At 49.9% G+C, this 27,079-nt stretch overlaps 1 protein-coding gene across 1 annotated transcript; it reads left to right on the top strand.

Moving 5' to 3' along the window:
• Nucleotides 1–900: 900 nt before the first annotated feature.
• Nucleotides 901–25,580, top strand: BPIFB4 (BPI fold containing family B member 4; the record flags this gene model as incomplete). The annotated part of the gene is made up of 16 exons (XM_081149244.1): nucleotides 901–1,006; nucleotides 1,890–1,961; nucleotides 2,373–2,892; nucleotides 3,945–4,049; nucleotides 4,863–5,006; nucleotides 7,407–7,470; nucleotides 7,885–7,945; nucleotides 8,963–9,054; nucleotides 10,060–10,263; nucleotides 11,651–11,704; nucleotides 14,150–14,320; nucleotides 16,576–16,643; nucleotides 18,239–18,281; nucleotides 19,973–20,036; nucleotides 21,936–22,012; nucleotides 25,222–25,580. The coding sequence occupies 16 exons, from the start codon at nucleotides 901–903 to the stop codon at nucleotides 25,243–25,245; spliced, it is 1,869 nt and encodes a 622-aa protein (XP_081005370.1). The 3' UTR covers nucleotides 25,246–25,580.
• Between the last annotated feature and the right edge of the window lie 1,499 nt (nucleotides 25,581–27,079).

The following is a 27,079-nucleotide window of genomic DNA, read 5'->3' as shown; positions in this document are numbered from 1 at the left end:
ATGGATAAGATGATTGAAGAGGGAGAGAAGGATGGTTGGATGAGTGGATGGACGAGTGGATGAATGAATGGTAGGACGGCTGGAAGCATGGATGAAAGGACAGATGGCTGAGCCAGAGAGGGAGAACTGATGGTTGCAGGAGATAGGTGAGTGGATGAATGGATGGGTGCGTGGAAGGATGGATGGGTGGGCAGGTAGGTAAATAAAGGGGTAGATGCTAGAGAGATTTCCCCAGAGTCTGCTTGCTACCAGCTTGCTGTTTTGGTTGGAATCCCCATGACCTCTCTCTCTAAAGCTCATTTAAAAATTTCGTCTTGTGAGATAATCTAACATCCATGTACGGGGCCAGTTTAGTTCATGGGTCTGCTTTGTATCTCCAGATTAATTTCAGTTTGAGAAACGCAGAAAGTGGTGTCACTGCCCAGCCGGGCGTGGCTCAGTGGTTGAGCGTTGACCTAGGATCTAGGCGATCAGGGTTCGATTCCCGGTCAGGGCACATGCCCGGGTTGCAGACTTGATCCCCAGTCGGGAACGTGCGGGAGGCGGCCGATCAATGACTCATCATTGATGTGTTTCTCTCTCTCTCTCTCTCTCTCTCTCTCTCTCTCTCTCCTTCCCTCTCCCTTCCTCTCTCTGAAATCAATAAAAATATATTAAAAAAAGAAAAGAAAGTGGTGTCAGAAATTCTGGACTCTGCTCCATTGTGTGACCTGGTTCCTTTTCCCCAGAACCTCTGCTTCCTAATCATAACACATTGTATGAGATATATAACAGACACTCAAACAGGATGCTGATGTGACTCTCGGAAGGAGGCACCCAGCTCCTCTGCTGGCCAGGGTGGTGATGGCCAGCTACTGCCATCTGACGCACTGTCACCTCAGCAGGAAAGCGCTTGCCAGCATGTGGACGGCCTGGTGTGTGGCTGCTCTCTGTGTGACAGCTGTGTGTGGCTTCAGCCAAGAAACAAACACGGTCCTCAGGGTTACCAAAGATGTGCTGAGGAATGGTGAGTCCAGTCCTGCAGGGGGTAGGGGTGGCATTGGGCGGGCAAGGCTGTCCTGCTTACTCTGAAGTTCCCAAGGACCCTCTTCCTCACTGGCAGATTCTGTATCAAGTGGATGGGTGACTTCTCTCTGGGCTTTAGTTTCCCCCTTTCCTTTTGGTTACTATTTCCTGAGCACCTACTATGTGCCAAACACCATGTTGGGAACTTTATGCATGAGGCAGTAGAGAGCAGTGATTAAGAGCTTGGGTTCTGGAGTCAGTTTTCCCGAGGGACGAATACAAATCTGTGACTTTAAGTCTATGACTTGAATTCTCTGAGCCTCAGCTTACTCATCTGCAAAATGGGTGTAGTTACAGTCCCCATCTCAAGTTGACCTTCTGTAAACTTAGCACAACTCTCAGCAGATAGAACGCTCTCAAAAGCAGGAGCTATAATTATTCCTGCTTCTAACCTCCCTGCCCCAACCCCCACCCAAGGCTATTACAAGAATAAAAAACTAGGTCGTCTCCTGTCTGAGTGTCATAGGCCTCAGTTTCTTTATCCATCAAATGGGGACAATAATTCTGGCTGTGACTACTTCCCAGGGATCAGTTAAGAGAATGCATGGAAGTAGATTTTTGAAGCTGGAAAGCATGGAGCACTTGGAAGGGAGGGCAAGGAAGCAAATCTGTCCGGGTTTGGCTGACGGCTGTTGAAATCTAGTTAAAGTGCGAGCACTTGAGTGCATCGTGAAGGCAGCAGCTAATGAGCTCACGAGGGTATCAGGGCTGGTGGGTCTGGAGAAGTCTTCGCATTTGACCTCGGCATTTAACCTGTGGGGTGGTGCCTGGGGCTGGAGGTGGGAAAGGGAGGAGCCCTGACTGACACCTTTGCTTCTCCACAGCCGTTTCGGGCACCCTGCAGCAGAGCGATGCTCTCCACTCGGCCCTGAGAGAGGTGCCCATGGGCAAAGCTGGTGGTGACGGTGGTGGGCCTCTCCTGGGGGGCCTGCTTGGCGGAAGTGGAGGTGGAGGCGGCGGGGGAGGTGGTCTTCTGGGAGGCCTGCTTGGTGGTGGTGGCGGCGGGGGTGGCGATGACCTGTTGGGTGGAGTTGGAGGAGGTTTATTGGGTGGCAGTGGGAGTAGTGGTGGGGGGCTGTTGGGTGGGGGGCTGTTGGGTGGCAGTGGCAGCACAGGTGGGGGGCTGTTGGGTGGGGGGCTGTTGGGTGGCAGTGGCAGCAGTGGTGGGGGGCTGTTGGGGGGCAGTGGCAGCAGTGGTGGGGGGCTGTTGGGTGGCAGTGGTGGTCTTTTGGGTGGCAGTGGTGGTGGTCTCTTGGGTGGTGGCCGACACCGTTACGATGCCTACAGAAGCGCCGACTTCCCCCGAGGTGTCGGTGGTGTTCCTTACAATGATTTCCATGTCCGAGACACCCCCCCAAAATATACCAATGGCAACCAGCTGGGCGGTAATTACAAGTATGGTCGCATTGAAACCAACGACAACGCTGCTCAGCTGGGGGGCAAATACCGATACGGTGAAATCCTTGAGTCTGATGGAAGCGTAAGGGACCTTCGAAGCAGCTACTACCGCAACGCTGAGAAGGTGCATGGTGGCGCCAGGGACCTTCGGCGATATAAGTCAGCGGAAGGTGCGGCGACAGTGGGCAGGCTGCACCGGCGAGAGCTGCGGCCAGGAGAGATCCCACCCGGGGTAGCCACTGGGGCCCTGGGCCCAGGTGGTTTGCTGGGCACTGGTGGCATGCTGGCAGCCGATGGCATCCTGTCAGGCCAAGGTGGCCTGCTTGGCGGAGGTGGTCTTCTTGGTGACGGAGGACTTCTCGGAGGAGGGGGCGTCTTGGGCGTGCTCGGCGAGGGCGGCATCCTAAGCACTGTGCAGGGCATCACCGGGTAAGGATGGGCCAGGATCTCCCTCTCAAGTCCCTTATGACGAATCTCCAAATGGGTGGAGCTGGAGGAGGGATGGTCTTCAGAGCCTTGGACAAGTCAGGGTTGTCTTGAGAATCTCAAGTTTTATGGTTTTGGGTCTTGTCATTAAACAGTCCTGAATTGAGTCCCAGCTCAACCTTTTATATCTGTGTGTGCCTTCGGACCATTCCTTTCCTCTGAGTCTCAATTTACCCAGCTGTAGAATGGTCGTAGTAATATAGTTTAGGTGGGAAAAGCCCAAGGATTTAAAATCATACATACAGGGTGGAGCAAAAGTAACTTTACAGCTGTGAGTATGTGAAACACAGAGTTTATTCTAGTACTATTATTCATTAATTATTGTATTATTTTCCATATGAACAACTATAAACCTACTTTTGCACCACCCTGTGTATATTATAATTTCAACTCAGCCCAGCCTCCTCCTCATATTCACTATTTAATTAAAAAATATATAGAACTCCTACTTTGGTTTGGGCACTGTGTTGGCATTGGAGACACGGTCCCACGGTTAGCCAAGAAAAGACACGTGTCTTGTCCTATGGAGCTTGCAGGCTAGTGTGGTGCACGGGCATTGAAAAAGAAAACTGGAGATAATCATACAATCACTGCAGTGGTAGGAAGATGAGGGTGTGTATAGTAGGGGAGATAAGGGAGGCTTCCTGGAGGAAGAGGACCTTGAGCTGAAATCTGAGGATGTGTAAGAGGGAACCAGACAAGGGGGGCAGGGACAAGCCAAAAGAATGGCATCTCTAAATTTAAAAAAATCAAAGGAAATACACGGAAGCATAAAGAGTGGGTCTCTGGGCAGTGGGAGTGCAGGCCATGACATTTTTTTGGCTTTTATTCTCCGTGTTTTCCAAGTTCTATCCATAAATTTCAGGTCTCTTTAGAGTCAGGAGGACTGAATGGGACACAGAAAAGGGGTGAGGGGTGAGGGAAGGCGCTCCCAGGTGAGTGGCATGGCCAGCAGAGGCGGTGACTGCCCTCTCATTGCTCTTGGTCCCTTGCAGGCTGCGAATTGTGGAGCTGACCCTCCCTCGGGTGTCTGTTCGGCTCCTGCCTGGTGTGGGTGTCTACCTGAGCCTGTACACCCGCGTGGCCATCAATGGGAAGAGGTGTGTGCCCTTGGCCCTGGAGGGGACCCCAGCATCCTGTGTCCTGGCCGGGAGATCCTGGGCAGGTTGTTTCCCTTCCCTACACTTCGGCCTCTTTGTCCTTAATTCGGGGACTAATAAGGTCTAATGTGTTGCCACCAAGTGTATGGCTTCTATCTCTGGGCTCAGGTCATCTTTAGGTCCCGTCAGCAGCAAGGGCAGTCTGAGAGATGGTTAAGATCTAGAAGGCTGAAGTCAGGTGACAGCCTGGGTTCAAATTCTGACTGTTTTGTAAGCTGTGTGACCTTGGGCCAGTCCCTTAATGTCACTGAAACTTAGTGTCTTCACCTGCAATGGGCATAATGACATCTCATTTCCAGGTGGCTGTGGCCACAAGTGAGGGAAGGTAAGCAGATGCCTCCCTGAATAGTGCCTCCCCCTGGCAGGTGCCTATCAGAGGACCTCAGAGGGTAGACTTTTGCATTGATTTCTCCCGACGGATTGAGGTCATGTTTGTAAAGCTAGGTCGTTGTGTGGTCACCTTGGAAACCAAAATTTACACATAGAGTTCATTTATTGACCCCAGTTCCCAGCCTTTGAAGCTCTCACAGACTGAGGAGGGACATAGATTTGTTCACAGATAACTTGGAACAGGGAAGTCTTCTGGTTTGGGACCCCTAGAGATGAGCCAGGGGCATAATAGATGCAGAATAGCAAGGGGCAGGGGCAGGGGCAGGGGCAGCAAGGATGTGAGGTGCCAGGCAGGGCTGGGTGCGGCTGAGCTGCCTGGACGCTGGGGTTGACTCTGTCTCCCTGCCTCATGGTCTCCTCCAGCCTCATTGGCTTCCTGGACATCGCCGTGGAGGTGAACATTACGGCCAAGGTCCGGCTGACCATGGACCGCACAGGCTACCCCAGGCTGGTCATCGAGAGATGTGACACCCTCCTGGGGGGGATCAAAGTGAGACTGCTGCGAGGGTGAGTACCAGCGGCAGTGCGTGCCTTGTGCGGGAGAAGGGTGGGACGGCCAACGATATGGTTAAGAGCAGAGGCTTTAGAAGCATCCCGTGGTTCAGATCTCAGCTCCACTCGCCCTTGCCGTGTGACTTTGAGCAATTCGGTTGCCCTCTCTGAACTCCAATTTCTTCATATTTGAAATGGGGGTAATTCTTTTTCCTTTGGAATTGAAATAATGAATGTAAAAACCCTAGTGCAGAATCTGGCACATTTTAGGAGTTCCTGAGTATACGTCTAACGGGTTTTGTGTCCATTAGTGCCCCAATTCATAAGAAAATTTCCCAGTTGGTTCTGTCCAGTGCAATCCTGGTCAGGGGGTGAGTTTTTTCCTATTACTCCCTCCCCACAAAGTGCCCGAGTCCCTACCCTCTGACCAGAGAGGTTGCAAGTGTCTGTGTATGGGCCAGTACGCTGCCCCAGGTGACGGTCTTGGATGACAGCCCATCGGGGCAGCTCAGGACGGAGCCCTTTTCTCTTCACTCCCTGGCCCTCATCATGGGAGATCCCTCTTTGGCTTTTCTCTTTGTGTCCTCTGGCCCCCTCCTGCCCTCCCGTGTTATCAGTCTCTTGGTTCAGTCCTGCCCCCCCACCCCCACCCCGAGCTTTGGGAGCAGAAAAACTCATTGTACAGCTTGAACCCAAGAATTTCTGGTTCATGTGAGATTTTCTGAATCTTTGTTTCTGCTCCAGGAGAAAACTGGCCCCTGGCATTCCGTGAGGGGAGGCCCCGGGGGGGGGGGGGGGCAGCACACAGGCACCTCACCGATGGTTAAGTTCCCATTTTCACTAGGAAATACAGTTGGTAATACATGGTTCGAAAATATAAAAAGACAGAAAGGCATAGAGTGAAGAGCCCACCTCCCCTCGGCCCCTTCTCACCAAGCTCACCTTCCCATTCCGTTGCGCGCACGAAGCAAACAGAAACGTGCACCCTCGCTCCCCCCCCTCCTTTTAACACGAACGGGCACCTGCTGTAAACACTGTCCTGCACTTTTCCTTCTTAACTTCTTCAATGTGGAGATTTTTCTGTATCCGAATACTGAGAGCTTTGTTTAACTTTTTACAGCTGTGATATAGTCCACTGTCTGGGTAAACCACCATTTATTGGCCCAGCCCCTATTGCTGGGCTTTGCAATTTGTCTGACCTTCTGCTCTGACAAATACTGTCACAATGAATAGCCTTTTACATGCATTTCACACGGGGCCAGTGGGTCTACCAGATAATTTCCCAGAAGGAGAAAACCGTCTGCGCCCACAACGTATATAGATTAACTTCAAACCATCCCCCCAACACACACACATGCACACATGCTCACACATGCACATATGGATAAACACACATGTGCATTCTCATGGGTCTTATCATTTGAGGAAAACTGGGACCAAGACAAGGCCCCTTGGGGTGTGAATCTACTTGGAAAGGAGACCAAAATGCATAGTAAGCTTGGGGAAAATGCTCTAATTAGGATTTTATCTCAAGAAATTCTTTGCTTTGACAAACTGGCACAGCATCGGACAGTCAGCTACAACCTGGGTGGGGGGCATAGGCAGGGCAGTGTTCAGTAGGGTGAAGGGGGCCGGCTTTTAAGGGATCAAGTTGTCGGTGATACTTTTGTGTTAGGATAGCCATGTTTCCCTCGTCTTCTCATCGCCACAGGGCCTTGGGAAAGGAGCACTTGCATTGCAAGCCTGTCTGTCTATTTATGTGTCTTGTTTATGCATCAATGATCTCTTTCCCCCTTAACTAACTTGTTAGAGCTGGGTGATGCACTTAGAACTTGTGCTGGGTCCCTTCTCTGGACCTCAGTTTTCTTGTCTGTAGAATGGAGTGCATCTCCCAGTCTTCTCAGCACCAACGACTTGTTTTCTCTTGTGGACCACCTGAGTGCAAATTGTCAGCCAGTATTTCTCCTTCCCTTCCTTCCACAAACATTTATTGAGCAACTACTATGCACTGGATACTGTGCTAGGTGCTTGGATAGAGTAATACATTCATTTTCCCTTTGGGAAGATTGCACAAAGCTGCAACGAACAGTCCATTGGAAGAGGGGCAGAGAAGCAGGAGGGAACGACATTTGTAGTTAAAAATCAGGAACATCCCAGCCTGGGCCTGGCCCAGTGTAGAGCTCTAGAAGGATTTGTTTGTTGAATGAGTAAGTGAATGGATGGGTGAGTGGATGAGTGAATGGAAGTCAACCAGCTTGCCTGAGTAGCCTGTCCAGCAAGGTCTAGGGTGGAGGGGCACCACCCTTCCGGTCTTCAGAAAAATTGTCCAGTTCTCATTATTTAGGCAGAGCCTGGGCTGGGACCCGAGTGTGGACAGCCAGGGAGCCCCTGTTCATCCTGCTTCTCTCTCCTCAGGCTTCTCCCCAACCTTGTGGACAACTTAGTGAACCGAGTCCTGGCCAATGTCCTTCCTGACTTGGTAAGAACCTATCCAGAAGCACAGACTTTCCCCAGGCCGAGAAGCCACAGTCCAGCTTCCATCCCTGTGGATAGGCAGGTGACCCAGAGGCATGTTCTTGGGGTCCAGGGAAAACCCTGAGGAACCTGAGGGACAGATTAGTGAAGATTTAGGGAAGTGGAGCTTGAGAATCGCACAGTTCTGAGTTTGAGTCCTAGCTCAGCCACTTCCAAGCTGCGTGACAAGTCATATCACCTCTCTGAGTCTCGGTTGTCCCATCTGTGAAATGGGAGAGCCTTCCTTGCGGGGCTGTGGGGAGGACAATGCCAAGCTCAGAGCAAGTCAGTAAGCACTAGCTGCATTGTGGGTAGGATTCGTGCGTGCCCTCCGCAAGCCCCGCACGGTCACCGTCTTCATGCTTTCTCTCGCCCGCAGCTCTGCCCCATCGTGGACGTCGTGCTGGGTCTTGTCAACGACCAGCTGGGACTCGTGGACTGTAAGTTCTTCTAGCTCTGTTTCATTCGGCCGACACCTGCTAGCGTGGGGACAGCAATGTCTGGGAGGACCCGGCATGGTCGGGGCTCAGACCCCCCCACACCCTTACAGTGCTGTGTGACCGATGCCTTGGGGGAGAGTCTACCTGGGCTTTCCTCTTGTCCCCCAACATTCCTCCACAAAGGCCCAGAGGGAGGAGGCTCCACCGGACCCAGGGGCCTGTGGCTTTGGACTAGGAGTCCGAAGGCTGGGTTTGAGCCCTGGCTCTGCCCTGGCGGGTGTGTGGACTTGAACGGACCCCTCCCCGTTTCCTCATCTCTAAAATGAGGGGTTCAGCTTCAACCCCCAGAGGGACTGGAGAGTAAGGAGACATGTGGACACTGTCCCGGTTCTTAGAACCAGGCTCCAGCACCCCCCGATCCAGGATTTCCGAGTGGACATTCCGAAGGCCAGCCTGCTCCATGCATAACGGTGGCACCTGAGCCGTGCAGGGCACAGCCTCTGCAGCCATACAGGGTGGCCCTCCCTGGTGCTGCACCCATTTCCCTGGGATGCCAGGCAGTTTGAGGATGGCTTTCCCAGACAGGTCAAATTCTCCCCCTTTGTGGCCAGAATCAAGGGAGGAAGAGCCCGGAGGATGGGGCTATTCAACACGAGCAGTCAGGGAAATGTCCGATCCCATGAAGCACCACATTGTGGGAACCCCAAAGCTTCTTGCCCAGTGCACAGGACTTCTCAGCTTACAAAGCTTATCAACACCCAGGACCTCACTGCCCCCCACAGGATAGTCCAAGGAGTTATGTTAAACCTATTTTACAGGGGGAAACTGTAGCTCAAAGAGGCGCAGTGTCTCGCCTGTGGTCAAATGGCAAGGAAGAGGCAGAGTTGGGATTTGAACCCAGAACTCTTACTCTTTCCATGGTGTCTAGAGCTGGAGCCTTGCTGCCTTGGGACACAAAGAGGGAAGGTGTCCGGGAGGGTGAGGGGACCTCTCTGTAACCCTCACCTTTGCCTGCAGCTCTGATTCCTCTGGGGATACTGGGAAGTGTCCAGTACACCTTCTCCAGCCTCCCACTGGTGACTGGGGAATTCCTGGAGCTGGACCTCAACGTGAGTGCCTGGACTTCGGGGCAAGGGGAGGTGGCCCTCTCCCTATAGACAGGGATGGGAACGAGGGCCCCCCAAGGCTTCTGCTGAGTGCCTGGGTAGCAACATTTGAACAGGACCCTTTTATGATTAGATGAGGCCCTTCTAGGAGCCATGTTAAAAAAAACACCATAATCACAGCCAGCATGTCTTAAGTGCTTGCTGCGTACTAAGCACATTTCTAATCCAACCTCACCGCAACCATATGAAGTAGGCACTCTTATTGAGGAAACTGAGGCACAGAGAGGTTAAGCCCCTTGTCCAAGGTCACAGCTAATAAATGTGAACCTGAGATCTGAATCCAAGCAGTCTGGCTTCTACTAGAGATGCTGCTATGGGCTTGAGTTTCCTGGAGGAATGAATCTAGTCACTAGTGTGTGGGTAAAGCATTAACAGCCAGATCCCATGATTAAAAAGAAAAAGTCCTGATTTGTAGCATGTGCTGATTTCCATGGTATAACTACTCCCACCATGGCCAATTGCAAGCTACCAACAAGTCTCACTGAACATGGAGCTGGGAAGAGATGCACAGACTAGGCTCTAATGAGCTGGATGTGTATGTGTGTAGAGTGGCTCAAGCTGACGTAGAGAGGCCCCTGGGGCAGACCACAGAGAAGAGTCTGGTCTAGAGAGTAGATACGCCAATGCGTATTGTGCGGGTGCATAAACATGCTAACTCGCTGTGGCCGGGCTGAGGGGAGAAAGGATCTGTGCACACATGTATTTAATGTATATGGTGACATACCATGGCTATAATCATAAACAGTCATAGCGTGGAAACTGCAAGAGACCCCATGCCATCACAAATTGAAGATCTTGGGGCCATAAATGAGTCACTCAGACCCCGTGGGTTTAATCAAGGAAGGCTGCCTGGAGGCAGATTCTGGGCTTCACCCAGCCTTCAGCCTCCTTCCTCAACTCTTCTCCCTGCACCCCTCCCTCTGACCTCTTTCCTCTCTGCTTCCCCAGACTCTGGTTGGGGAGGCTGGAGGAGGGCTCATCGACTATCCACTGGGGCGTCCAGCCAAGGCTCCCAGGCCGAAGATGCCAGAATTGCCCCCAATGGGAGACAACACCAACTCCCAGCTGGCCATTTCTGCCAACTTCCTGGGCTCAGTGCTGACTCTCCTGCAGAAAGAAGGGGCACTGGATGTTGACATCACCAATGGCATGGTGAGTCATGGCCCCACCTGGGGGTGGGGCCGGCTGGGCAGCGGACAGCTTCCAATGGATCCTGTAGTCCCCATGGCCTTGGGGAAATTGCTTTAAATCGAGAATTATAGACAGTCCACCCCTTGACTATCTCTAGTTCATGGCTGTGTATCAGTTATGTCAGTGTTTACCAAAGCATGACGCCCAGGAAGATTTTAGGTGGTTCCCAGACATGGCATTCAACAGCATCAAATCATACGGTGAGAAAGTTTCTCACTATCTAATTTTATCTAATTTTATTCCAATTCTTTGTAAAAAGCATAATATATACATACATTTATATGTATTTCCATATAAATGTTTAGAATCCTTTTACCTGGTAAACACTCATACTAAGTAACTAAAAGATACATAAGAATAAAATACTCTTAGGTATGCTCCAGAGTCATTTTCTCTCCCAACCCTTTCTTCTGAAAAATTTCAAGCTTTCAGGAAAGTTGTAAAATAGCACAATTAGTGCCCAAATATCCTTCACCTAGATTCAGTGGTCAATATTTTGTAATGTTTTCTTTATATCCATCTACCCATCCATCTGCCCCCACACCTACCTGCCTATCTATCTACCTCTCATCAGCTATCTACCATCTACCTGCTGTTGAATAATTTGGGGTTTTCAGAGACATGACCTTTCACTTCATAAACTTCAGTATGTATCTCATAAGAACGGGATGTTCTCTACAAAAATCACTGTACCAATTCTGTCACTCTTTGATTGCATTAGGAGGAAAGCCTCTGTTTGTGCCGGGATATAGTTAACCCTCTTTTGCCCTTTAAGTGTCCTCTTTATAACTTAGAGAGAACAGGACGCACCCCCAGAGCCCTCCAGAGACAACGATCCCATGCAGGGAGTAGTGGCCCTGCTTTGTTTTTATTGCCTTTAGCTTTACAGCTGCCATCTCTACCCAGGGGTACTGGCTTTCCACTTTTTAGTATCTGAGGTTTTGAAGAGTAAGTGGATTTAAAGAAGACATTAAGTAAACAATGGTACAGGTGGTTCAGAGTGTTGCAGAATCAGGCATTCAGTGGACGTGGGCTGTGCACGTGGACTCACTGAAGCCCACCTTGTTTTAATGAAGAATTACACTTTAGGGGACCAAGAGGTAGGCCTTGCCTCCTCCCTCCAAGTCATGCCTATGGGAAGCTGAAGGGCTGGCCTTGTCCCCTTAACCACAGGACAGCTGCCGTGGTCTACACGGTGGCTGCCGTTACTCAGGTGGGGCCTCCCAAGGGGACCTAACGGGGGAGGAGATGCCCCACTGGCTTTCTGGGGACGCTGGAAGCGAATCACTGGTTCGCGACCCCTGTCGGCCCAGCCGCAGGGACTCACATGCCTCTCCCTGTCCTGCAGTTCGAGGAGCTTCCCCCGCTGACCACGTCCACGCTGGGAGCCCTGATCCCCAAGGTACGTCAGGCGGCTGCGTCTCCTCACCTTCAGCCCGCCCCGCACTCAGATAGTTGGAAGGGAAGACACTGGGTGCTAGGGTGGGGTGCTCTGACCTCCCCCTCGGGGTGCAATAAAGAAGGCTTGGAGGCCAGACCCCTATGAGGCCAGGCGCGACGTGGAGGGTTGAGGTGGAAAGGTCCTGAGCTCCAGCTGTGGACTGGCCTGCACTGGTCTAATCCTGGCTGGGCTACTTCCTCGCTGCTCGCTGTGTGTTTTCAGTCCAGCATCTTAACATCTCTGAGCCTTAGCTTCCTGTCTGTGAAAAAAGGGTGGTAACTCCTATTCCACAGGCTCATCAAGCAGAGTAAAGGCCAGAGACATGACCTTCACATGAAGGAGATGCTGTGTGTAAAGATGCCAGTGCAGGCACATGTGGTGCTTGGTGACTCTGAAGGAATAAAACCATATCTATGGAGCACATAGACATGAACTTGAGTTCCAACTCAGAGCACCCCAACCACAATCTCTTAGGCAAATGACTTTTCTCTGAGCCTCGGTTTTCTCATCTGGAAATCAGGGCAACAATGCTCACCTCACAGGGTAGCCCTCGACCTGAGATTTGAATCTAGGCACAGAGGAGGTATTTGATAAGTATTAATTACTATTCTTCTAGTTAACAATAACAAATTCTTTAAAAAAATAAAAGAGCAAATGCACTCTTGTCAGATTAGCTGCCATAGATAATTGGAACAAAGGCCTTGCTTATCTCAGTTCTCACCCCAGCTCTGGTCCCAGGCCTGTAACCTTGCACTTGGCAGCAAATAGCATACTAAGTGTTGTGCAGGTGTGAAGGATTGCTGTAATCTACAGCCATTTCAGACATTTTCCATCTCTTTTTTTTAACCTGTCTTGTCTAGTTCTGGGTGGAATTCAAAGGAGTCAGGAAAGGAGGCCAAACTCTACAAATGGTTACTATCGCCCTCATGGGGTTGAAAGCTGAATGGCAGAGCACCATGATCTTATGTCATAGGCAGGTGGACCCCTCCCATTGGATTTTTACTTATTGGGCCATTTCTTATGAACACTGCATTTACAGTTTATGAACATTTTTAGGAATTCACTCTTTCATTTGGTTCTAATCATTCCCCCATCCACAGGGCCAGAGTGATAACCCATTTTACAGATAAGGAAACAGAGGCTTGGAAAAGTCACACAATATGACAGCGGCAGAGCTAGGCTAGTGCAGGGACTCAGGCCTTGAAATGGGGCTGGGTGTGCAGCAGGGGGATTCAGGCTAGACCCTGAAGAATGTCTCCTAGAGACCAGGCTGGGGTAAGTCACCAGGAGAGGTTTGGCCAGAGCTAATATGGGCATCCTGAGTCTCCTGCTGCCATGGGGAGAGCATTTGAGGTGACTTCTCAGTGCCCCTGGGAAGGCAGGTGCTGCTAATTCTTGGAGACTCTGTATGTTGGGTTGGGGGTAGTTGGGATATAAGGCCTCTCAGGGAAGTGTCCTGAAAATCCCTTTGTGGAAAGCCAAATCATTGATTTGTTGAAAGCCACTTTGCCAAAGGGTGAATTCACTGAGTGGTCAATTGGCTGAATTTACTAGATTTGCCAGTAGACCAAGAGGTTGTTCAAAAGACTTTCACCTTGATTGTGTTCAAGAAAATCAATAAAGTCTTCTTAGGGCCAGGACCCACTCTAACTGCATTACATATGGAAAAGTTTTCATTTAAATGGATTTTTTAAAAAATCACTCTATGGTTTTTCTCATATATTTATGCTCATTTAATACAGTTAAGAAAGGTTCCTTAAAATAAAATTTTTGGTAAAGCCCGTTATTTAGCAGTTATGGGAAACCGGTCGTTTGATGAGTTGTACCTTTAGCAAATTAGCTTTTGTAGCAAACTGCTCAGATCCCTCCCACTATGGGTCTCTGGAGACCCTAGCAAGTCCTGAGCAGGCTGTGCCTTGCTCCAGGACTTTACCGTGAGACACCTTAAATTGTGGCCTTTCTCATTCCAGTTGGGGCATCTAAAGGGAGGAAGGGCATAAGCTTCTGAGAGACTCAGACCTGGGCTGGAGTCTCAACTCTCCTGCTGGCCTTGGACAATTGCTTGGTGCTTCCCTCTGAACCTCAGTTTTCTAATCTGTAACATGGTGGAAAAAGTACCCTATGGATGTTGTAGTAAGTTAATGACATTGTGAATGTCCAGGTGACTCCATTGCACTCAGTACCAGGTTTTGAGCATGTTCATGCATCAGGCATTGAGCTTGAATCTTTGCTGGCAGCATCACACTTAATTCTCACAAGGGCAGCCCCTTGCTCAAACTCAGCAGCAGGCTGGAGCCTTTATGAGTGGATTATAAGATTCAAGTGATGTATTGGATCTGAAGCAGCCAGTGTGAGACCTCCCACTACCCAGGGCCCTGCTCAGCCTGGCCTGGTGTCTACCCACAGGTGTTCCAGCAGTACCCCGAGTCCCGCCCACTCACCATCAGGATCCAGGTGCCGAACCCACCTTCAGTGACACTGCAGAAGGACAAAGCACTGGTAAAGGTGTTTGCCACCTCTGAGATCATGGTGTCCCAACCCAATGACGTCGAAACCACTATCTGCGTCATCGATGTGGTGAGTGTCTGGGGGTGTGGGCCCTTAGAGTCCACAGACTCCGTCAGATCTTCACAGTCCCCACCATAGTGACTATACGCTTGGCTATGAGGCCGGATGATCCGATTCAAATCCAGTCTTTAGCACTTCTAGTTGTGTGACCTCAGGCAAGTCACTCCCTCTCTCTGGGCCTGATTTTCCTCTCTACCACATGGGTAAGGCAGCAGAGCATTATTAAGATGCTCAGAGCAGTACCTGATATTTCATAAGGGCTCCAAAAGGGTTGGTTATTATTGTTCTCATGGTTTGTATACCACAGTGCGTGGCAAAGTAGGCCCCTGTCATGCATTCAACAATATTTATTGCGTACCTACTATGTGTTATGCTTTCTATTAGATGCTGGAGGAAGGGAAAACTAGACAGATGTTACTGGCTCTCTTGTCCCTGGTACATAACAGAGGATAGATACAAATGCAATTTCTACAACTATTTCATAGGCAAGAATCCCCTTAAAATCATGTTGCTCCCTTTCTCAAAAGGCTTTCTATCAATCCTGAATCTTAAGCCAATCCCCTCACAATGGCCCGCAACATGCTTCCAGAACATCCCCTGGTCACCTTTCAGCTCCTCAGTCTTTCCTCCAATATGCCAGGCACAGTCCCACCCCAGGGCCTTTGCATATGCTGTTCTCTCTGCCTGGAAATCTCTTCCTCCAGATATCTGTATGGCTCACACCCTCATTTCCTTTAGGTCTCTGCTCAAATCTCACCTCCTCAGAAAGGTCTTCTCTGACCACCTGTCTAAAATATTCCCTCCCTTCCCATCTCTCTCTGTACCCTTAACTTGACATTATAAAATGCATTTGTTTGTTAGTTTATTGCTGGGCAAAGATGCAAATTGCCTTCTTCACTGCTGGATCCCCAGAGCGTAGCGTAGATAGGGTCTAGCACATAATAGGTGCTTAGTAATTATTTGTCAAGGGAGTGTGTTGTATTAAGTGCCATTTCCCCTTCCATGGTTAAAACTTTGGACTTAGACATTTGGGCTCTGTCCCATCTGCTATGACCTCCTAGTCTCTCCACCCAGGGCTCAAGACCAAATGAGTCACTTCTAGTCTGGGAGATGGGAGCATGGTAAGCCCTCTCATCATTAGATGAGAAATTCAAATGGCTGATTCTCACCCAGTGAGAGGAGATGGCTGCCCTGCCCCTGATTTAGTCCTTTGTTGACTAGTCCCTACTATGTGGAGATTTTCCCATCAACAGCCCAAATGTTTGTTTGATCCAGCTCAGAACACGGCCACGACTCCCCAGTGCTCCCAGTACCCCTGAATATTCTCCAGCCCACTATCCCTGCCTGGTCTGGCTCCATCCCACTCTAGTCTCCTGGAGTCCTGTCACCTCCTTGATCTCGAGCTTCCTCTCTGTCCCTCTAATGCCAACCTCTTTACTTCCCCAGGGTTTGGCATATGCCCTTCCCACTGCCTGGACCACTCTCACACCCTCTCCTTCACCTGGCCAAATCCTACCTATCCTCCAGGCTCACTTCAAAAGCTATTTCCTTATGAATGGATGGAATGATTTGCAATAGGTCCCTGCCATGCACGCCCAGAGCCTGTTCTCCATCATCCCAATGAGCATTGTTATTGTTGTTACTAGTAATGTCAGCTGAATTTGTTAGCAGCTTCATTTTTTTTTTCATAAGACCAACTTTATTTATTTGGGGGTAAGGGGAGGCAGGGAAGCAGAGGGATTTTCTTACAACAAAGCTTCTGCTTGGAGAGGGCGATGAGTCTGGACCTTTTATGCCCTCTCATGGTGGGGCGGGGCAATTATGATTGACGGTGATGATGCCCAATCCCACCTGCAATGGCTCATCTGAAGCAGGTTTCCTAAGCTGCAGGCCACCCCACCCCCTCTGAGACAGCTGGGAGAGGCTTGTAAACACCCCATGCCAATCGCCGGCTTCCTGTGACAGTTGTCGTTCTGCGAAGTGTTCACTCAGCCCTTGCGTGACTTACTGGTGAACAACAGTTAAGAAGGGCAGTTTATTATTCCTAACCCCTCCTCTCCAGAGGGGGAAAACCCGTCATATGGTGAGGTTACTGGCAGTCTCAGCTCACAAAGGAGGTTTGACCAAAACCCCAGGGAACAGCCTGTTTTTATGCTCAGCGTTAATGGATCACCTAGCCAGTGTGTGGCACACAGTGCACCCTCAGCAGGCGGTGGCCAGCACATGACAGCAGTGACATTTCATTCTCCTTCCTTTTCCTCCAGGACACAGAACTGTTGGCCACGTTTTCTGTGGAGGGTGATAAGCTCATGATCGACGCCAAGCTGGACAAGTAAGGGGGTTTGCGGCTCGGGCTCCTGCCCCTAAGAAAGGCCTCTTTGGTGCTGCCATGTCTGGTGCCAGCTCACAGAGGGGCACCAGGGAGGGCTTAGAGGTCTCCTGGCTTGGCTTTCAGCACTGGGTAAACCCAGGAGGCTGCAAAGGTCAAAATGGACGATGATTGCAAGACCGCTGGCATGAGCCAGGCAGGGAGGGTGAAGCGTGAGCTTAATGGAAGGAACCCACTGCCAATGACAACATCACTGATAATGCCGCCCTGCCGCTGCTGCAGGCTCTGCACCAGGTACTCACCTGCGTTGTCTTGACCTACGGAGTCAGGGCTGTTACTCTCCCATTTTAAAGAGGAGAAAACTAGGGCTCAGAGAGGTGGATTTGCTTACTCAGGGCCACACAGTGAGTACAAAGAAGGGCTGTGAGGCAACCCACTGGGACCACTGACTGGCTGTGTGACCCAGTCTCTGAAACTCAGTGTTCTCATCTGAAAATGGGGGTAACTGTCCCTACCTCATAGAACTCATAATAATAATAACTATTATTTATTGGACCATTCTCTGTGCCAAGCATTGAGCTAAGCCCTAAATGTGTCTTAATTCATTTAATCTTGACCTCAACCTATGTAAGTATTATGATTATTCCCACTTCAAGATAAATGAGATTGAATGTAAAAATGTCAGCACGTGCCCAGGTCATAAGTTTTTCTTCTTACAACAAATATTTATCAAGCCCAACAATGGGAGTTACTCATAATATGATACTAATCGGAGCCCCCAGGAGTCCGTAAGGAGGCAAGTTCGACCTGAGGCCTGGGTGAGAAGGGCTGCTCGAAGGGCTGGGGTGCCTGGCAGTGCGAGCAGCCGTGGGGGGCAGGAAAGAGCTTGGGTATCATGGGGGATGGGAGTGGAAGTCAGAAAGGAATAAAACATGTGTTTCTCTCCTGCTGGGTGCTCGAGTGGCTCTGCCCTGTGGGGGGGTCTGGCCTGGCCTCTCTTAGGCAGGACTGTCAGTTTGCAGGTGAGATTTGGACACAGAGAGACTGAGGCCCTCATAGTGCAGGGAGAAAGCTTGAACCTAGGCCTCGGGCCGCCCTGCTCAGAATAGCACAACAACCAAGAACACAGGCTCAGGGTGCGAGTCACCCTGGAAGCTTAGGTTCCTCCCCCACAGGGTTGCTGAAAGGATTAAACAGGATATGATTGTGTATGTGTAAGTGGCACTTGCCATGTGCCAGGCACAGTTCAAAGGGCTTTACTTGAATTCCCTCATTTAGGCCTGGTATCCACCCACTTTGCAGAGGAGAAAACAGGCATAAAGAGGTTAAGTGCTTTGGCCAAAGACACACAACTAGCAGGTGGTGCTGCTACAATCTGAGCCTTGTGTGAGTGGAATATAACACCTTGGCATTGTGTCTGGTACATGGTTGGTGCTCAATACTTGGAGACCACCATTGTTTTTATTAACTGCCCTCAGATCAAGAGAGGTCCTCGTGTGGATGCTGGTGGAGGGGCTCCTGATAGCTTAGTGACATGCAAGCCCCCCGTGACTCCTAGGCAATCATTACTTCTGACGGGCTGTCTACTTTGTCTGCAGGACCAGCCTCAACCTCAGAACCTCAAATGTGGGCAATTTTGATGTAAGTATCAAACAGGCCCCAGAGCAAGATCTGGGAATGGCATTGCTGTGAGACTGATTGAGGCCTGAGGGGTTGTGAATTCCAAAACTTTGACATCAGCCCTGTGAGGTCTCATTTTACAGATGGGGAAACTGAGGCCCACAAGCCAGGGAGGGGCGGAGTACAGATTCACACCTCCAACTCTGCCTATGGTGCTGTCCCATTCTAGATGACTGCCCCCATGCCCCCATTTGGCCCAAATCCCTTTACTCCAGGGTGGCAAGGTAGGGGCAGCCACATCCTACGGGACCCCTTTCAGGGGGCTCTGCCTTGTCACCGACTCCCTTATGACCTTGGCAATACCAACCCACTGTGAGCCCCAGTTTCATCATCTGTAAAACAAACAGGTTTGGGTGTATTTCTAACCTCCCTCCCACCCCCGCTTTCTGGAATTCTGCTTTTCTAATCAGACACTCAGAGTCTAGGGCTTGGTCCTGTTTCAAGTCTGTTCATTCTTGGGTCCCTCACCCTAATTAAGGCTTCAGAAACGCCCCTCTTTTTTATTTTTTATAAACTGACAATGAAACAGATGCTGCTTCCTAGGACAAGCTTGGGTGGTTTCCACATTGCAGACATAGTAAAATACCCAGTGTATTGCCTATTTTTTGAGCTTTCAAACCCAAACAACTAGAACCCATGGAGTTGGGATCGCAGCTTCATTTTATAGACAGAGAGGCTGGTGCCCAGAGAAGGACCGATGTGCCTCACAATGGTTTCTAGCAGAGCTGGGGCTAGAACTGGAACCTCTGGACTCCAAATAAGAAAAGCAGTTCACACAATGAAATCGGTGACTGTTTATGGAGCAATGGCGACTGGCACCAGCCACTAAATTACATACACTTTAAAAAACACACAAGCTTTTTTTATTTAATCTTCACAACAAACTAATGATTTGGGGACAATTATTAGCCCATTTTCCAAATGAGGGAGCCAGACACAGAGAAGGTGAGTGATTCACTCCAGGTCACTGAGCTAGTGGGAGGCAGTGCTGGGATGTGAGTCACTATAGTACCACAGGGCCCTACGCCACGGCCGGGGTTCTACATGTAAGAACTGAGCTTGGTTTTGACACCACCCTACAAGGGAAGGATTATTCACTCCCATTTTCAGATGTGGAAACCAAGGCTCAACTCTAGGCATTTTACATGATCTGCCCATAATCCTCACAGCATCCTTACAAGCTGGGCTTGCTGGTCTGCTTTTCAGATGAGGAAACTGAGGGTCAGAGAGGTGAGGGAACCTTCTCAGAGGTCCATGGAGGCTGAGCTGGGATGGGAACCTGGAATGTTGAGTACAGGGCCCAAGAGCCTTCAGTGACATCATTGTGGTTTAAGAACAATCTGCCATAGACCCTGTGCTCTGTGCCTCCTGGGGAAACTGGCCGCCCTTCAGTCCCTGCCTCCCCGTGAGCCTTGGACCAGAGCTCGGGCTGCCTGAGGCCTGGGCCTCCCCATCTGTACTGAGCAGATCAGATGAACCTTGGAGCTGCTCAGCTCAATGGTTCTGGAGTCACAGGAGCTCTGACTGCCAGGTCCCAGATTGTCCCGGAGTAGCTCTACACCTTCCTCTTGGGCCACAGGGCAGGGCCTGAAGCAGCCTTTGGGATCCCAGTGAACCGTTGCCTGGGATGAGTTCTTGCTCTTTCCCTGCAGGTTGGCCTCATGGAGGTGCTGGTCGGGAAGATTTTCGACCTGGCTTTTTTGCCCGCCATGAATGGTGAGTGGGTGCCTATGCCTCCCGGGGGCACGTGGCCTGGGGAGCAGGTGGCTCCTGGTTTTTTGGACAAGTTTAATGCACAACCGTCTACCTCAACAGCATTTCTAAGAACTTCATTCTAAGCTTACTTATTTAAGCCTCCGAACGCAAATGTTGCCACAGGGCCCAACAACTCCCTTATTTGCTTCTGCTGTATTTTTTCTTACTCGGCTGATCGTTTTTGTTTCGCTGATTATCTACATCAAATTCTGGTTATACATAAAAATTATATGTGTGCAAATTTTAGGAAGTCCAGAACAGTTTAAAAAAAGAAAATCTCACTTCCCGGGGCAATTAATCTCAGCATCTGGGTATATTTCCTCCTAAGCTCTTCTTTCTTCATTTTCCCCCTAATACAGTCCAAGATATTTCTGATTTATTTTTATATGCTTATTTTTAACTGTGGTAAAATACACATAGCATAAGATTTACCATCTTAACCATTTGTAGGTGCATGGCTCAGTATTGCTAAGTATATTCATTGTTTTGTCCCTGACTTGTGATTAATCATGCATTTGTTTTACCCAGTCATTAGAGATAAAGCTAAAGGTGCTCTCACCGACACCCCGGCCCCCTCACCCATGATCCGCCTCCTAGGCAGCCACTTGCTCAGGTAGAGGGTTTTCTTGCCCAGCTTCATAAATGGGGTAGACAGCACACGGCTCTGCCTCTCTGGGGCTCCCTGTTGGATGTGGTGCCCTCTGGGGGCTCCGTCAACTGGGTGACCCCATTAGGACTGAAAACCCAGTCCCCAAGACATGCTGCTCAGTCGCAACCTCTGTCTCCCCACTTCTGCTCTGTGGAAGGGAGAAGTGGGGCTGGCACCCGCTGCACCAGCAGGGGTTCCTGTGGAAGCGCTTGGTGTCAAATAGACCCCTATTCTGAGGACTGTCACAAGAGGAGGCTGACTCTAATTCAAAGGACAGTGCTGGTCACAAAGCCCATGCCATACCGAGAGGGAGAGGGTGATGTGAGGAGGTGGGCGGGGCTGGGGGAAGGAGGCGGAGACTCTTGTCCTTGCTGGGTCACTGGGAGGTGGTGGGACCTTGGCAGCAAGTCCCTCGATCTCACGATAATGCAATTTATCATTCTCGGAAGCTAGAGATTAGATTCGAACCATGATTACCAAGTAGGTCCCATGGAAAATTAGTCCCAAAGGATACTCTGAGAAAAGGGTTCCATGGGCAAGCAATTTTGGAAAATATGGCATATATTTCTCTAGGGTTCATTCACAACGTCCTTGGCTCTCGGAAAAGTCCTGCGGGAGTCGAGTCTGTTTCCCTTCAGTTAATCCAGCTTGCCCTGCTTCCCTGCCCTGCCTCCCTTCATTTCCTCTCTTCTTTCCGTATTACTTTCTTGTTTTCTTGAACATTAATCGGCAGGTCTACTCAGGCTCTGACCATCTAAAAGCAAACAGTTCATCCCACGTGGTCGCTTGTTGGGGCCCCACGTGCACCCGCCCAGGCCTTCATTCAGCAAACATCCGTCTCCCCTCTGTGCCTGGCCCTGGGGACACGGTCCTTGTCTGCCAGAGACTCACAACCTGGTAGAGCCGAGGTAGCAGAAGTGGAAACAGAGAATTAACATTTCGATGGAGCAGTTCAGGAGCAGCAGCAGGAGCCCAGAATTGCTTGGCCTGGGGCGGAGGAAGCCTCAGAGAGGAGGTGACATCGGTGTCTCAGGAAGGCTCAGAACTCGGCAGGCAGCCAGGGTGAGGGAGGGAGCTACCGGCAGGAGGAACTGCAAGGACAGAGGCCCAGAGTATAAAAGAAATGACTAGTCTTGTGGATGCCGGTGGCTTTCCGTTGGGTGACACCTCTTGGCTGTGATGGCTGTTCCTGACCATTTGGTTTTTCACAGCTGTGCTGGGCTCCGGTGTCCCTCTCCCCAAAATCCTTAACATCGACTTCAGCAATGCAGACATCGACGTCTTGGAGGTAAGGGGAGATAAAGCTACGGGGGGAAGGGGGGGGGGCGGCAGGGCAGGGCAGGGAAGGGAAGGGTGGCTCAGCAGGGAGCTCTTGCTTCAAAGGCTGGGGCCCAGGGAATTGGACGCAAAGCTGTTAAGAAGCCTCAAATGAAGCTTTGCACATTCACAAGCTCATGTGGTGCTCATGACAGATGTCACTGCCCCCATCTTACAGAGGGAACACTGAGGCTCAGAGCAGTAAGGGATTTGCCCAAAATGGGAGTGTGATGCTGTCCATTGAAAAACTTATTGATCACCTACTGTGTGCCAGACAACATGCAAGGGGCTGGGCATACAGAAATATATATGACCCTGGTCCATATGAAGCTCTCCCAGCCAGTGGGGAGATGAGCCTTTGGGTAAATATTCCTGAATAATTGCTAATTATAATCATGGCAAGTGCTTTAAAATTCAAATGTAGGGGCTTTTTGTTTCCACCATAAAAACCACATGTGCCTCAGTATCTGAAATTTGGAAAATACAGAAAAGGTTAAACAAACACGCATTTAGCAACCCAGAAATTACCAGTTACAACATTTTCCTGATTTTTATTCCAATTTTTCTGGAGTTTTATTTTGAAACATAGCTTTGATCAGGGAGTCAGTAGAGCATTGGGCTTAAAGAATGAGAACACTGGAGCCCAAAGGCCTGTGTTCAAATCCTAACTCTGTCAGCTTCCAGTTGGGTGACCCTGGGCAAGCTACTTAACTTCTCTGAGCCTCAGTTTTCTCCTCTGTAAAAAGGGGCTAATCATAGTACCTACCTATCATGCTGCTTTTAGGATAAAATAAGATTCTGCATTTAAAGTGCCTTGTACACCCCTGGTACATACTAAGCATTTTAGAAGTGTCCATCACTGTCAGTGTCTTCACTATAATAAAGAATGCTGCAGCACATATTGGTGCACAAAACTGTTTCTGGACCCAGGATTTAGTTCCATGGAACATACTCCCAGAAGTGGGATGAATGGCCTCTGCCCCAGACTGACAATTTACTTTCCAAAAGGTGGCACCATTTGTACTGCCACCAGCAGTGTGCAGTGCAGAGAGCCCAGCTCCTCACACTCATGCCAGGCTTGGGCCTCTGCTCAGGGGGCGGCCCCCTGCCACCTTATGGGAACAAAGGAGGTGACAGTGACCTTGGATGGGCAGTGTGGGCAGGGGTCAGATGCAGGCTCTAGGACAATCCTCAGGGATGCTGGTCCTGGTGCCTTAAGTTCCAACAGGACCTCAGCACCGCTCTGAGCCTCAGTTTTCTCATTTGAAAATGGGGAAAAAACAATACCCATCTCATGTAGTTTCTCGTGAGAAATTAAACAAGTACAGCATTTTAGTGTTAACTGTTGTTATTCATTTTAATGGGGGGGGGTAGGAAATATGACTGGGATTGGCACAAATTCATCAGCATCCCCACCATCATCATCTTCATCACTTTTTCCGTTTGCTGAGCATGTTCAGGGCCCCACTGTTCTCTGTGCCTTTGAGCCCTACCACAACCTTGGCTGATGTTTGCCCTCAGGTTATAGGTGAAGGATCTGAATATCAGAGGTGGCAGAGCCACTTGCCCAAGGCCGCCCAGCCAGTGAGGGGGAGGGATTGCACTGAAATAACTGAGACGGCTCCAACCAGTGCTTCTCAACTGGGGCTGTCCTGCAGCCTCCCCGCCCAGCCTGAGGGCCTTTGTGAAGCTAATGGGGATGAATTTTTCTTTCCTGAATAGTCATGCTTGAGTATTTTGTATCAAAAGACATTATTATATTACAAATTACTTACCTTGTATTTCTTCTTTATATTCCAATAAGGGAATTTTACTGTTTTTAAAAATATATACGTGCAAGTAGATTATATAATCTATGGATTTTTATTTCAGAATAATTAAAGAGATAACACAAACACCTGTAATACAATGTAAAATGGAGTGTCGGGTCTGAGAGGTGGAGAACCATGGGTTTAAACAAAGACTCAGAGGGTCTTGTAGGCTCTCTGTAAGTGGTAGCTATTTTTATTATTATTATATGGGTCTAGTCATTTATTTCAAATTTTTATTTTGAAATAATTTTAGACTTACAGAAAAGTTGCAAATATAGTTCAGAAAAGAAAGTTCCAGAATACTCTTTGCTCAGTTAGCCTCTTACATAATCAGAGTACAATGATAAAAACAAGGACATTAACACTGATACAAAGTTATCAGCTCATCTGCAGACCTTAGCACCAGGTTTCCCACTAATGTCCTTTGGTTCAGGATCCCACTTAGCATTTGGTTGTCACCCCTCCTTAGAGTCCTCCAATCTGCGACAGTTCCTCAGTTTTCCTTGTGTTTTATGTATGACCTTGACATTTTTTATGAGTCTGGCCAGTTTGGGGAGATGTCCCCCAATTTGGACCTGACCCATGTTTTCTCATGATTAGATTGAGGTTATGTATTTCTGGCAAGAATGCTGCCAGAGTGATGCTGTGCCCTTCGTGTGCTGTATCAGGGCACAGGACATCAGCATTATATTCATGGAGAGGCCGACTTCAATCATGGGATTAAGGTGGTCGCTGTCAGGTTTCTCCACTGAGTGACTGTTTTTTAATTTGTTGCTAATAACTATCTCATGGGGAGATCCTTTGAGACTATGGAGATACCGTGTTTTTCATCACACTTTCGCCCACTAATTTGGGCATTCATGAATGGTTCTTGCCTGCAACAATTACTACCGTGGTGTTTGCCTAACGGTGACTTTCCATTTCTAGAATTCCTTTACACTCATTAGTCAGAATTCTGCTGTAAGGATGAGCGTCCCTTCTCCACCATTTATTTATTTACTCAATTATTTATATCAGTGTGAACTTATGGGTATTTATTTCCTTCTATGGGTTAAATCTATTACTTTTATTATTTATTTTGCTGTAGATATTTTTAACTATGAGAACTGGATTTTGGAAGAGTAAGGAGAGGGGCTCAGACCTGCTTCTCTTATTTGGGGGAAGAAGGAGATAAGGGGCGAGGAGGGAAGTGTTTTGCCTCAGGTCCCCTGCAAGCTAATGACACAGCCAGGGTGACCCTCAGGCCCCTTGGGCCCCAGTGCCCCCACTGTTCAGAGTTACTGCTTCCCAGAATGTGACTTGCCTGATGCCAGGCTGCAGCCAGAAGCCACCTCACCCACTAACTGGGCTCTCTGTTCTGCCCTCCAAGGACCTTCTGGTGCTGAGCGCCTGAGTGGCAGGAGGCAGAGACGCTGCTGCAGCCCCAGAAGAAGGCAGAAGCAGCCCTACAAGGGTTCAACCTAACATTCCCCGGCCCCGAGTCCCATCAGCCCCCACAACAGGTCCCTCCCCTCCCCAGTCCTCGGACCCCCTTCCCACCTGCCTCCCACCCAGAGAAAGGACCCAGCCATTGCCCCTATTGGCAAAGGGCCCCATCCACGGTCAGCCCCACAGTCAGCCCCCCGCAGGGAGAGGAAGGTCGCCTCGAGGACAGAGGCCTCTTGGACTCCAGGTAGGGCTCCATGCTGAGTACTTTAACCTTTCAATAAAAGATTCCACTTTCCCTGCATTTGGGGCTCGTCTCCAGGAAGGACCCTCTCTCAGGGTCTGGGTGTTTCCCCCATGGCTGTGCCGGGGCACCTGGCAGCTGTAGCTACAGCTGGGTAGAGGACGGGTTTGGTTCAGGACTGAAACATGCCAGACACCTCTGAGGGCCCTGCAGAGGCAGAGCCGGAGGGGCTTTGACTCAGTTCTCATTGCCTTTATTCAGCACTCAAGCTGGCTGATCCCTCTTGCCTCAGTTTCCCCCGCCATTCCTCAGCACCTGAGGAGAGCCAGGATTCAGAAGCTACAAGTTCCAAAATCATCATTCTTCACCCTGCCAGCAGGATTTCTTAGAGCTGACTCCTGTGTACCAGGATGACAGGGTCTCCTCTCCTTTCTTAGCTTCCAGTTGTCCTCTCCCCCTTCCCTTCCTCTACTGTGTTCCCAGCGTGTGACTCACCCAGATCCAGAGGGTGGATGGGTGCATCCCAGGTCCCAAAGGAGAGGTAAAAGGGACAAAAAAGAGATAGCCTCCTGCCCCACCCTCCTGAGAGCTGTTTGTTGAGCTCTCTACCTGCTGAGCCCTGCACTGAGGCTTTGGGACTTGATCTCATTTAACCTCACGAGAGCACCATGAGGTAGGTACCAGGACGGTCCCTATTTTGCACATGGGGAAACTGAGACACCGAGAAAGGCACAACTTGCCCAAGGTCATGCAGCAAAGTGGCAGAGCTGGGGTTTGAACCTGATGATTGAGCTCCAGGGCCCAGGCTCTAACCACTCTATTGCTTCTGTTCATAAGTTTCAGGGGGAGGCCCTGGGCTGAATTTGGCCCCAAAGCTGTTTAGTCCCCAGAGCAAAGAAAAAGATTCACACACAGGCACTCAACGCTGCTACTAGAAGAGAGGTGCGGCACTTCCACTTGCATTTCATGGGCCACAGAGGGTCACATGACTCTGCCTGACCTCAAGGGCGAAATGCGACCCCTTCCTACGCCCAGAAAGGGGAGGAAAACCAGGAATACTGGTGAGCGTAACTAATGTCTTCTGCACTGTCCTGTGTCCTCCTGGGTGGGCGGAGGCTGGACACATGGCTGTGGGGGAGCAAGGTTCCCGTTGCCATAGAGATTCTGCACAAATACAAGGTACCTCCTGCCTTCAGGTCCAAGCTGAGGAGCACAGATGCTGCAGCAGCCTAGGAAGTGAGCAAGGAGGCTCCCCAATCAGTTCTTTACGAGAGTGTCCTGGTTTCTAGAAATAAAGCCCAGTGACTATACATTCAGTGAAACCTAGCCCCTGGCCGTGTGTTGGATGCTCATAGCAATGCTCCCTAACCCTAACCTCAAGGCGCCTGGAAGCCCTGCCTGCCAGACAGTGAGGGAAACATCTAGTCCCTTCCTATTAGAAACGATCAGCATTCTCCAGAGAGTTTCCCCGGCCAGCAGGGCAGCTTGGGACACTGAGCTCAACTCTGGCATCAGGAGCCTTAAAGGGCAAGAATTTTAGTTGGGAAGATGGGGCTTA

The sequence above is a fragment of the Miniopterus schreibersii genome (assembly GCF_964146895.1).
Source record: "Miniopterus schreibersii genome assembly, chromosome: 10".
Taxonomy (NCBI): Eukaryota; Metazoa; Chordata; class Mammalia; order Chiroptera; family Miniopteridae; genus Miniopterus; species Miniopterus schreibersii.
This window is presented reverse-complemented; position numbering and strand designations above follow the sequence as displayed.